At 59.9% G+C, this 12,489-nt stretch overlaps 1 protein-coding gene across 8 annotated transcripts; it reads right to left on the reverse strand.

Moving 5' to 3' along the window:
- Positions 1-607: 607 nt before the first annotated feature.
- MEIS3 (Meis homeobox 3) lies at positions 608-11,227 on the reverse strand. Of its 8 annotated transcripts, none has more exons than XM_016155384.2 (13): positions 10,528-11,105; positions 8,720-8,898; positions 8,354-8,519; positions 8,211-8,261; positions 7,324-7,374; positions 7,026-7,124; positions 5,091-5,202; positions 4,771-4,919; positions 3,770-3,846; positions 3,485-3,543; positions 3,294-3,377; positions 2,902-2,971; positions 608-1,077 (listed from the first exon to the last, which is right to left on the reverse strand). In XM_016155384.2, exons 1-12 carry the CDS (start codon positions 10,537-10,539, stop codon positions 2,922-2,924), a joined length of 1,089 nt encoding a protein of 362 aa, XP_016010870.1. In that variant the 5' UTR covers positions 10,540-11,105; the 3' UTR covers positions 608-1,077; positions 2,902-2,921. The 8 variants fall into 8 exon arrangements, with proteins under 8 accessions (XP_016010870.1, XP_016010868.1, XP_016010867.1 ...); XM_016155382.2 differs by having other exon boundaries at positions 7,026-7,175; positions 10,528-11,103; XM_016155381.2 differs by lacking the exon at positions 10,528-11,105 and adding an exon at positions 10,170-10,351 and having other exon boundaries at positions 7,026-7,175.
- Positions 11,228-12,489: the final 1,262 nt, after the last annotated feature.

A 12,489-nucleotide genomic window follows, 5' to 3' on the forward strand; every position in this document is an offset into this window, starting at 1 on the left:
AAGCGGAAGTGGCCTCCATTCTTCCTTCCTCCCGGTAACCAACTCCCTTGCTAGGTGACTTAGGCAGCTCCGCCCACAGTGAGGGGTGGCCTGTCCTTGCCCTCCCTCACCTCTGGACTGGGCTTGAGACACCTGTGACTAGGAGGTTAGGGAGATAACCTAGGGTGAGAGCTGAGCCTCGGGCCTTCCTGCCCTCCCTTGGGAGTCCAGCCAAGCCACTGTGTGAACAAGCCAGGCTTGCTGGCCCATGTGACCATACAGCCCAGTCACTCCTGTGGCCCCTGCTGCTAACGAGCTGACCCCAGAAGTAGAGTCCCCTTGCTGGCCTGCAGTTGGCAACAGATACTTAAGAAGGCCCTGCTGAAACTATGGGAACTGCCCAGCTGAGCCTAGTTAAGACACCAGCCCATAGAACGGTTTGCTTAAAAATTGTGGGTGTTTTTGAGCCACAAAGTGTGGGGTTGTTTGTTACACGGCAAAAACAGATACACATGGAGTGCCCAAGGACAGAGCAGGATAAACAAGATCAGTTATTATGAGTGATCGATTCTGAGCTTCAAAGGAGTGAGAATTTGAATCTTGTAAGAGACCTAAGAATTCAGATTGGTGGCTTTTTGTTTTTAAGACTTTATCATTAAAAAAAAAAAGTAGAAGACATCAGAGAAGGGAGGTAGGAGGTAGGGAGGAGGGGAATGGGCTGGGAGGATGAAGGGAACCTCCCCAAATGTCAGATCTGGGTGACCCTCTTCCCCCGACGGCCCAGCCCACCCCCAATTCCATCTCTGTCCTAGAGGCTGGGGCCTTCCGGCCACCATCTTCTGAAGACCCAGGCCCGGGATCTCAGCTCGGGTTCCAGGCAGACGTGAGGGCAGAAGTGGGGTGCAGAGCCCAGAGGCCTTGTCTTTGTCCTTGAGACACCTTCAAGTGGGCACTCAGGTCTCTCGCATGTCCCGGTGGGGCCTCAGGGAGGTAGGCGTTGAGTGGGAGAGCCATAGGAGGTCAGGTCCTGAAGCCCAAGGGCCAGGCGGGGACCAGGACCAGGTGTGAGACCAGCGGGCACAGTCCGCAGTCTGGGGTCTGTGCAGAGGGGAGGAGAGGCCCAGTCAGGAAGTGAGGAGGTGTCTCCCTGATGTCAGCCCTTCTGTCTCGTCCCCCTCAGTCCCAAAGTAAGGGCGACCGAGACAGAGAAAGAAAGGGGAAGATGGAGAGTCAGAACCAAAGTGGAGGGAGAGAGACGGCGATGAAAAAAGAAACAAGGAGAATGTTAAGACAAAGGAAAACAAGGGAGACTGAATGGGACAGAGGACGAGACACGGAATCAGAGATGCAGATGTGGAGAAAGAACCAACAAGACACGCTGAGATGCACAAAACGGAGACGGAAATAATGAGACACAAAGAGAAAAAGACAAGCGTTGGGGGCGACGGGGGAGAATAAAAGAGACAGCCCACGGGGGACTAGGAGGAGAGGCCTCTCTATCACTTGTGATCCTGGAGGTCCCCTGACACTCAGATCAGGAACACCTGCCACAATTGGTCATAGCAGAGTTGTTAGCCAACCCCCCCCACACACACACACACGCGCGCGCACTCACACTGACCTGCCAGGCTCTGAACAATCCCACCTCTCTCCTTCCCGGTGCCCCTCCATGCCCAAGTCCGCCCAAATCTCCATTCTCATTCCCTAGCCTTGCTGTTGGCCCCGAATTTATAGCTCACCCACCTGGCTCTCAGCCTTAACCCAGCCCAGCTCTCCCCCTGGCTGCCTCGCAGCTGTGAGGTTCCTAAGTGCTCCAGGCCTTTGCATAGGCTCTCTCCCCTGGTCCTAGTCTCCCGGACTCAGCTCCAAAGTTCCCCTCATCCAGGAAGTCCTCCCTCAACCTCCAGCCTGAGCCAATCCTCTCTGAGCTCCTCCAGGTCCTGCGTTCCCTCATCCCAGCCCTGTCCACGCTGGGTTGTCACTGTCTGGGATGAGTCTGTCTCCCCGAGTGGGTTGGGAGCCCCATAGGGCTGGGCTAGGTTCTCGTGGTGACTGCTCTGTCCCTAGCACCACCCAGCACAGAGCCAGGCACAGAGGTCCTCATGACATGTGTATCAAATGAATGGTGGATGGACGGATGGATGGGTGCTAAATTAAGGAGTTTGGACTTCATCCAGCGGGCACTAGGGAGCCACAGAAGGGTTCTAATCCAGGGCGAGTCAAGCTCTGATCTGTGCTTTAGAAACTCCAGGCAGCCTCTCCACCCTGGGCCTTTGCACGTGCTGTTCTCTCTGCTTTTCTGAGCTGGACGAACCTGCCCAAGTAACCTCTTCTCTCTCAGCCTGTTTCCTCATCTGTAAAGTGAAAAGCAATAGTTTTTCCTTCTTGGGGTGTCATGAAGACAAAATACGATGATGCTCGAAAGTCTTAGGACCTGGGAAAGTAAAAGGATGTACCCTAGTAGCTTGCTCCCCACTTCTACCCAGTAGGCTCCTATTCATCCTTCGATGCCCCACCTGGAAGCCACTTCCTCCACAAAGTCTTCCCTGATAGCTCCTCTGAGCAAGCTCTGTGTTATTGTTTTAGCCGTGTACAGATTGCCACTGGTTTCTGATTTCCACTTCCTCACAAGCTCAGAGTCTTCTCAGGGTCAGGACCCTACCTGAGACATGTCAGGGCATTGCAAGAGAGCTTCATAGGCATTTGTAGATGTGTACCTGGTGTGTATATGTGTGGATGGATGGATGGACGGTGGGTGGATGGGTAGATGGATGATTTTCTCACCAAAACTCGGAGAAGCCTCACTTCAGGGGTCCCTGCTGCTATTGCTCTAGGTGGCCTGCTATTGGAGTCCAGGGGTCTTATGAAGGTTCGAGAGCTGCACAGCCCCCAACCCAGCACCCCTAGACACAGGAAACTCACGTGTCTCCTGAATCCAGCCTCTATAGATAATGCCACTCCCCTTCTAAATTCAAACTCATCCCCATCGATCCTGGAAGACAAAAGAGGAGGGTCGGTGAGTCTTCCGAACCTGTTCTTCATCAGGGAGTCCTCTATCAGGACAAATTGAGACATCGTTTAAGAGGGTGTTTGGTCCTTTAAGAGAAAGCGGAGTCTTCCAATGGGTGGGCAGAACCTGGAATAAGCAATCTCTGCGAGGAAAGGGTGGGCACCTGGGCACCGGACAATCTGCATTTGCTTCATCGGTTCCCTTATTATTATTTATTAACTTAATCCCAGAAGGTGGGGCATCGCCATATAGAGGAGGGGCCTCGTGTCCTGGGTCGTGGCTGAGTCAAGGGCTGGGGCCTTACCTGGTGGCCTACCGGTCATGTGTGGCTGTGTCTCCGTGTAGCTCCCCACGGGCTGGCCCTCTGTGCTGAAGGCTGCACCCTGTCCTGTGAGAGAGGTTGAGTGGTGCAGGCTGAGCCCCGGGATGCCTGAGCCTAGGCCTGGACACTCCTTGGGGAGGAGTAGGCCCCCTCTCCCCACTTTCTCCCTGTACCTGTGCGATTGGATTGATCGATCATTGGTTGTACGATGCGTCTCCGTGCATTAATGAACCTGGGAGGGGGCCATGGAAACGAGGGATGTTAAAGGAAGGTAGGAGAGAGGCGGGGAAGAACCCGCCAAGACATGGAGAGCTGGGAAACGAGGCCTTGGGTGGGAGGGAAAGCAGGAGCGAGGGGGCGAGGCTCCGAGGGGCTGCGCGGCATCCTTCAGCACCGCGGACAGCGCCCGACCACCTGCCCCACGCTCCCGCAGCCACTGAGCCCCCAGGGCCCCTCACCAGTTGTTGACTTGCAGGATGGTGAGCCCCGTGTCCTGCGCCAGCTGTTTCTTCTGCTCCTCCGAGGGGTACGGGTGCTGCAACAAGAGTGACCCCGCTTGCCAGGCTGCCACCTGAGCCCCAAAGCCTGGCACCCCTGTCCCCAAGAATAGCGAGCCCAGGCTGGGGCAGAGGTCAGAACAGTCAGCTCGTCGGAGCTTCTCCTCGCTCCCTGGAGCCCAGCAGAGCGAAGCCGAGCCAAGCTTGGAGCAATTAGGCCTGCGGGTGGCCCCTCCCCCGCCCTCTTCCAGCAATTAGAGGCTAATTGGCCAGCTCTCATTCGGGAGAGACCGAGCTGGGGACTCCACTGCTAGGAAAGGAAGCACAGGCCAGTGCAATTCTCTCCGAGTCCCTCTCAAGTCCCTCCTGAACCTCCCTGTCAGGGCTCCGTGCTCGGCTCTCCCCGACCCAATTTCCTTCTGTCTCCGGGGTGCTCCCTCAGTTAATCTCTGTCTGTCTGTCTCTGTCTCTGTTCCTGTCTGCCTCTGTGTCTCTGTCTCTCTCTGTATCCGTGTCTGTCTCTATCTGTCTCTCTGTCTGTCTGTCTCTCTCTCCCTCTCCCTCTCTCCTTCGTATCTCCCCACGAGGCAGTGTGGTGCAGTGGTTAAGGCCAGCCTGCTGTATTTGAACCCGCTTCTGGAGGTGAGGGCTCTGGGCCTCACTCCTTCCCTGCAGGTTGCAGACTGCAGAGCTCTGCCCTCCAAGGCTAGGTTTGGCTGGACGGTGGATGACTGACGGGTTAAGGAATAGATGGGCCAATGGTGGGTGGGGGACCAAATGAGTTCAGAGCCCTGGTAGCACCTGGCACACAGGTCGTGCTCAGGATGCTTACCTCTGGCCAGTCGCCGTTTCCTTAAAATTCTCCCTGGGTGTTCCCGCTGCCTTGGCCTCCCATGTCTGGATCTCTGTGCGGCCATCCTCCCCCGTGCCTCCCTGTGCCCGCCCTGCCCCCGGGCACTCACCGACAGGTGCTGGAACAGCCAGGCCCTCATGATGTTGGTGGCCGCCTTGGGGAAGATGCCCCTTTTCTTGTTCCTCCGCCGCTCCTGGTCCTGCTCCTCGTCCTCACCCCCAGAGCTGGGTGAGGCCACGCTTGCGTCCAGCCCGTCTCCTGAGGGGCAGGAACCACAACACTCTGCAGATGGCGAGAGTGGGGGACCCTCACCCCAGACACCACCCCACAACCCAGCCATCTTGCCCCGCTGAAGTCCTAACTGCTGTCCAGCTGCAATCCTTGGACGGACTCCTATGTCCCCCCTCTTTCTCCAAGCTTCTCTCTCACCTGGGTCACTGGAGTTGTCCCCACTCTGTGAGGCCAGGCCCCCACTGGACGGGCCCGGGGTCCCCAGCTGTAGAGACCCACTGTCCTCATGGTCTCTAATCCATGTATTATTCTGGAAGACAAGAGCTGGGAGTCAATAGGAAGGTTTGGGGTGCAGTATCCCACAGCGGCTGGGACCACAGACAGGCTCTGGACTATGACCGGGCAACTCCTGCCGCTCTCTGTGCCTCAGCTCAATGACGACAGTGACGGTCCCCACCCCAGAGCGTGGGAAGCATTCGCTGAGTTCATTTACAGAAAAGCACAGAGCGGTCACTCCATAACGACGAGCTTCTGCACATCTAAGGCGCCCTATCGGAAATCCTGGGGGCCTGGAGGCGCTTCAGGATTCAGAGCTTTTCACATTTGCCCAGAGTCGCTCAGCGCACGCACCGTGCGTTTCATGATGCCCTCGGCAGGGGCACAACCTCGTCACCAAGCTCATTAACATTTCTGCAGCAAAATGGATGAGTATTTAACTCGGTGGAATAAATAAAGGCTATAAATAGCCTCTCATTAGTTCAGGTCAGATTTTGCTGCCAGATGAGTTTGCATGAAACTTATTGGGGGAAAAAAATACTTTCAGTTTTTAGAGACTTTCCCTTGGAACTGGAGATCAGGGAGTCCAGGTGTGTGTTTTCTTTATCCAAATTCCGACATACCTTGGGGGACATAGCGCCCTAGCCGTGTGTCCCCGGAGGCCCGCCCACCCATACTCCCTGCACCAAGACCTCTCTGTCACTCGGCTTAGGGTCCTTTCCAACGCTGGGAGCAGACAGGGTGTGGGGGTGCTGGAAACAGCTGCCAGCTGTTCCTGACCCCCGGGCCACCCCGCCTCCCCTACCGGTTCCCCTATCCCCTTCCCGCTGCTTTGTAAATGACCCCTGCCCACATGGCCAGTGTGGGAGCATCATCTACACCCTGCTGGGGCTTGGCCCCAAGACACATGGCTCAGGGGCGTCGTCTGCAGACGTCTGTGTGGAATCGTTTTCTTGAGTGTGGCTCGTGTGCCGACTGCAGATGTCAGGTGTGAAGGCTTTGGAGCACTGCTGTAACTGTCACCCAGAGCCTCCACTGTCACCTGTAGCCTCCACACCGGTGTACCTGACCCTTCCTGAGAAACACAGTGGGTTGTGTCACTCTCTGAGATGGCCAGGTGGCTGTAGCTGACTATCACAAAGCCACGCTCTTCTAAGTGACACAGTGTGCGGTTGTCCTGATTCCTGTACGATCGGGCGGGCAGCTCTGTGACTCTGTCTGGGGGCGGGGGCGACTACCAAGGGACTGAATCGGAGGCGGGAATACGACCACCACACTCGCGGGGCTCTCGCGGACTGGTGCGTGTTATGGGTGTGTTGATCGCGTGACCGCCTTTTGGGGGTCACCCTCATTGGGACCAGCAAGGCGGGGCTGTGGTGTGATCGCTGATGAAACCGTGGGCTCCGAGCCTGGAGGACGAATGGCACGGTGTGTGCGCGGCCCCCGCAGGCCGGCCGCTCTGCGGTTAGGGCAGCGCGTGGGCGCATGTGTGCGGGAGCCGCGGTCCGTCTGGGTCTAGGCTGTGTCTGATTTGCGTGGCAGGAGCTGGGGCTGCCTGGCTCAGTCACCATGTATCTGTGTGGCCGTCCTGTGTGTGAGGGATGTGTCGCGGGCGCACACACCGTGGAATGACGGTGTCTCCGCCAGGCTGCGTGCTCTGTGCCGCTGTGCTGCGCCTGTGGGGGGTGTTTAAGTGTGTGGCGTGTGCTGACACCTGGCCACAAGTGGGGGTGGCTACAAGCACCCGCGTGGCCCCGCGGGAACCCGTGTGGGCGTGGCCGCGTCTGTGCATGGTTCTGCGGCCATGCGCGTGAGTGTGCTTGCCGGGGGGTGCCCGGGGCCCCACGCCCGGCCCACCTGCTCCGGGAGGCTGGGGCAGGAGGCCGGGTAGTCCTCAAGGTCCTCCCTGCAGCCGCCGTCCCGGTCCTCGATGACCAGGTCGATGGGCATCTTCCCCTTGAGGCAGGTGATGTAGCGGTGACAGAAGTTGTCGCACAGGTCGTGGACCTGAGGGGGGTACCGGGGTACTGGGGGGGCCACCCGGGGGCCGGGGCTGGGGCACACGGGAAGTGGGAGAGAGCCTGAGGTGGGGTGCAGGGACGAGGGGGGGCAGATGGGGGGCGGAGAGCGCGTAAGGGGACACGAGAGGCCTCACCTTCTCCAGCTCCAGCAGGTGGAAACGGAGGACCTGGATGGCCTGTATCATCTGAAGAGGGAGACAGGAGGGGAGTGAGGGAGGGAGGGAGAGAGGAAGGGAGGGAAGAAGAAAGAGGAGGAAGAGGGGAGGAAAGGAGAGATGAGATAGAGGGCCAGAGCAGAGAGGCGGTCACAACGCAAAGCACAGGGGCAGAGAGAGAGAGAGGGGGAGAGAGAGAGACAGACAGATAGACAGACAGACAGAGTGAGCACGCGCAGGGAGGGAGTCCCCGAACCAAAGGAAGAGAGAGCGTTAGACTCAGAGTCAGGGAGAGAGAAGCAGGTGAGGGCGCCCCCTCCCAGGCCTCCTTGGCCTCCACTCCACTCCCTACCCTTCACCCGCAAACTACACTTCCCAGAGCTCTTTGTCAGAGGGTTCGGCCAATAGGAGGCCCTGGCGGGAGCTGGAGCAGGAACGAAGCCAGGGTGCCCCCCCCCCCGCCCCCCATCTCCTTTTCTCCTCTCTCCCTCTCTCCCTCCTCTCCTTTCTCCTTTGCGGCTAAGCATCTGCACTCATTTCAGCATGGGTCTGTCCCTGATAGAGCAGCTAATGCTCATCGGAGTCCCCTTCCGGGCCAGGCCCCATGCCAAGTGCCCTCGACTCTTGACTCTTGTTACCTCACTGAGTCCTCACCGCAGCCCTGCAGGATACGGCAAGGACTCAGATTTGAACTCAGAGCATCCGATCTGCGTTCCAAGACTTGAGGCTGCACTGGACTGCCGGTGGGCTGCGGCTATCTCTACCTGGGGACGTGTGTCAGGTGGCCTCCTCCCCGTTCTCCCAACCAACCCCGAGGCCACAGAGGGCAGGACAGAAGGGAGTACTGTGGGGGGCTCAGGGCTCACCAGATTGTCCAGCTCTGGGTTGGAGGAGAAGAGGGGCCTCTCCGAGCGCACCTGGGAGGAAGAGAGAGGCCAGGGAGGGCACGCCCCATCTCCCACCTTCCCCCTCCCTGGAGGTCCTGATGCATGGTGGACAGGGTGCCCACCTGCTTGGCAAAGGCTGTGATGTCCTCATTGAAGGAATCGGAGGAGCAGACGTCACCGGCCAGGGGTGCACCCAGCCCCGCCCCAGCCCCGGCCCCATCGCGGGGCGAGCAGGTGGCCAGTTCACACTTCTCAAAGACCAGGGCCAGCAGCGGGAACAGGGGGTGTCTAGAGGAAGCAGGAGAAGACAGAGTTCATGAGGGGAGGGCAGGGGTCTTCCAAGGAGGGAGCACCTAGGAGGGGGCTGGGAGACCAAGAGGGAAGAGATGGAGAGACAGAGACAGTGACATAGTCAGGAAAGAGAAAAAGCTCTGGCGAGACCAAGAAGCGCGGAGAGGCCCGCAGCCCAGGGCCCGGTGCCCACTCACCCGTATATCTCATCCTTCTGCTTCAGGCCCTCGCTGTCCAAGCCTGGGCGTGGGGGCTGGGCAGGCCGGTGGGGGCCGTAGGGCCCGGAGGCTCTGGGTGTCGGAGGTGCTGCCTCGGAGAAGCCAGCCAGGGCTTCGGGGCCGTCCACGATGCCTGGGTAGTGCGGCAGCTCATCATACTGGGGGGAGGGGAGGCAAAAGGGGAAGAGCCCCAGGGAGGCCTCAGCACCAGCAAGAAAGCCCCCAACCCTGAGCCCCAGGAGATGCACCCCGCTTCCTTCTGTAGAAACCCACCCTTCGGTTCCCCAAGAGTCTGAGCCCTGCCCCCTGTGCTCCCCCTCCATGTCCCACGGAGGGCCCTGTCCCACGGCCTTCTTTTGCACCCCTGGACTATGAAAAATGCTGTCAGAGATTCAGACGGAAAAAGATGGACCCAGGTCTCGGGTCTGAGGGTCAGGGGTCGGCTGGCTGGTAACTGGCAGCTCCGCACAGAATGAGGGTGAGGAGGGGAGCAAGTCAGGGAGGGGGCCGGGGAGACATTCAGAGATGAGGGGAGGGGAGAGGGAGAGAGAGAAATGGTGAGAGATGGAAAGAAAGGCAAAGAAAGAAAGAGACAGGGGATGGAGAGAGAGATGCAAAGGGACGGGGCGTGGGGGGCGGGTAGAGGGGATGAGACAGAGAGAGAGGCTACAGGAGTGAGAAGCAGAGACGGACGAGAACGAGATGCTCCATCACGACACTTCCTGCGAAAGCGAGACGTTGTTTGTACACAAGTGTCCGCACACACGGTCCACGCTTCGATTTCGTTTCGGCTGTCAAATGCGCACGTCCGAGTGTGCCCTAACAACTGTCACACCCCACTCACCATGCGAATCCACCACACGCGCACGCGCGCGCGCACACACGCTCACAGCCAAAGGCCAGACATGAGAATGAATGAAGGAGCCCTGAGCACATGAATGAATGAATGAATGAGTGAGTGACTGAGGCGTTTAGCACAGTTCCTGGCACACATTTGACACACTCTTGTTGAGCGGAAGCATCATAGCCCCGCACGACCGCACAAGGCTGCTCGTGCAGACCGCCCCCAGCCCCCAGGAGAAGCCACGGGCATCCGGGGGCGATTTCTGGGTCCGGTCAGTCAACACAGAAGCACACAAGCCGGGGAAGCCAGGGACCTGAAATCGTCCTAGTCAAACCCTTTCTTGGAGCGAAAGAAACAGACGCTTCGAGAGGCAAAGGGGAGCAAGAAGGCGAGCAAGTCCCCGCCACCGGCCCCGCGGCCCGGCGGGCGCTGAGGACTGTCTCGTGTGTGTCTCCTTCTCTCCTCTTCCACTTCCTCTTCTCCTAACTTCCGGGCCCTGAAGTTGCTTTCGACTGCTCGCTGCCATTCATCGCACAGCGTAAGATGTGAGGTGGGTCCCCCTCCACCCCCCAGGGGCCTGCTTACCTCCTGGCCTGACTCCTTCCACCTGGCCCGGCCCCAGGACATGGAGAAGAGGTGAGGGCGGCCCAGCCCGTGACCCCCACCTCTCCCAGCACCGTCCTCACCCTCAATCCTCCAGGACTTGGAACAAAAGTAGAGCAGGGAGGACTGGGGGGCGGGCAGGAAAGGAAGTGGTGGGGGGCACACTAAGCGCCCAAGCGGAGGGAGAGATGGAGGGACAGAGTAGGGGACACAGAGGGATAGACAGGGAGAGAGAGGCAGGGAGATGAGGAGAGGTCAGGATGGGCTGGTGGGCCGGAGGGGTGGCGGGAGGGGAAGGCGGAGACGGGCCGGGGCACCGGGGCGCCCGCCGCAGACCTACCCTCCGGGCCATGGGCTGACGCCGGCGGCAGCTCCCGGGTCCCTCCAGGGCCGGGCCGACGGGGGCAGCGGCCCCAGATGGCCCGCGGCGCGGACGCCAGGGGGTGGGGCAGGAGGCTGGGTGCCCAGCCCCCCACCCCCGCCGCCGTCAGTGGCAGGCGCCGGGCAGTGCGAGGGCTGCGAGCATGGACCCCCCAGCCCCCTCCCCCCGCAGGAGTCACAGCCGGGGGCTCATGCCAGGGAGGGAAGGGGCGGGAAGGCGGGTGGGGGGGTCGCCCCAGGCCCCCTCCCCGGGGCTCCCGGTTCCTCCCCGGGTCGTAGGGGGACGGAACCAGCCCGAGACAGACTCGCAGACGGGGAGACTGGAGTGGGGGGAGGGGGCGGCGCGGCCCGGGGCGGCGGGGGGTGGGCAGCAGGGAGCGGCGGGGCTCCCCGTGTGCGCGGCCCGGAGGGGTGCTGGCGGCTCGGCGCTCCCTCTCCCCCTCTCCCGGTCTCTCTCTCTCTCTCTCTGTGGTCACATCCGGAAGTTCCACCTCGGAGATGCTTAACCCGCTGTCCGCCGGTGGCGCGGGCGGCGGGCGGGGCGGGGCGCGAGCGGCCCGCGCTCCCCACCCGCCTCTCAGCTGCCCGCTTCTGGGGCCAGGGGCCGCCCTGGGCGGGTTTCTCTCTGCGTCCAGTCTTCCACGCTTCCCGCCCCCCTGCCTCCTTCCTTTTAGTCAGTCCCCCACCCCACCCCACCCCCACCCTCACCCCCACCCCCACCCCGCTCCAGGTCTTCGCGGCCTCCCCCTATCTCGGCGGCCACCAATGTCTGTCCCTGTCCCCCCTTCCCTCCGCGCTCTTCACCGTTCCTTGTCTCTCTCTCTCTCAGACCAGAGAGAACCAGAGGCCGTGAGTAACCGAACCCCCACATTTTGGTTCTCTTCATGCCCCGCCACGCCCCTCCCCCGGGAGGCAGGGACGCTCATGGGTCTGAAACTATCTGTGCACGCGTGCGTGTCCCTAGCTGTGCGTCCGGTTGTCTGACGATGCCCGTGTGTGTGTGTTTATGTGTGTGTGTGTGCGCGCGCGTAGTCGTCCAAGCTTCTGGGCCTGTCACTGGCCTGCCCGGTTTTGACCCCTGCCTTCTAGAAGGGTCTTAGCCTGAAGTCCTCCCTACTGCCCTCAGGGAGTTTGTGGCATCTCCAAAACTGAGGACGGAGGATGCGACTGGTTACAAAGACTTCGGAGAGGAGGTTCGCAGCTTTTATTTGCTTCCTGGAGGAGGCGGCCTTTGAAACTGGTATTCTAATGAGATAAAGAAGATTCATGCAACAAAAACGCACTGAGCCTGTGCCGTGTGCCAGGCGGTGCTCTGGGCATGTGGCAGGGAGCAAAAGACAAACCTCCTGGTGGAGCGGCGCTCACGAAAACCTAAAACCTAAAACCTACCGAGGATGGGGTGGGGGAGAGACGCTAGTCAGGTAAACGAATGTGTATTTACAAAAGGCTTGGAGGTGACACATGATCTGAAACAGCGCAGTAAGGACTGGCGGGAGGCGGGGATGATGTATTTAAGTGGGGGTGAGGGGGAAGTCCTCAGAGGGGAGGGGCCTGAAGCAGGTGAAGGGGCCACGTGGATGGATTTCCGGGGAAGAGCATCTCAGGCCGGGAACAGCAGGTGCAAAGGCCCCGGGGTAGCAATGTGCTTGTGCGTTCCAGGCACAGAGAGGCAGCCAGTGACAACAGGACAGGGCGAGGGGAGGCTGCTTCTACACTAAGGTCTTTATCCTCTGCGGCCCTCGGGTTCCTAGGGATGTGCAGATGGGTGTCAGACACCCGTGAGCTCCTTGCAGTTACATGGCAAACTGCGAGCTTGGCGCTTGTGCATTTTTTCCCCCAGGGAGATGGCCCGTCGTTTTCATCTTATTTTCACAAAGGGATGCTCGACCGCCCAAAAAAGTATAAACCATCACTCCAGAGA

The sequence above is a fragment of the Rousettus aegyptiacus genome, unplaced genomic scaffold (assembly GCF_014176215.1).
Source record: "Rousettus aegyptiacus isolate mRouAeg1 unplaced genomic scaffold, mRouAeg1.p scaffold_m13_p_14, whole genome shotgun sequence".
In the NCBI taxonomy this organism is placed as follows: Eukaryota; Metazoa; Chordata; class Mammalia; order Chiroptera; family Pteropodidae; genus Rousettus; species Rousettus aegyptiacus.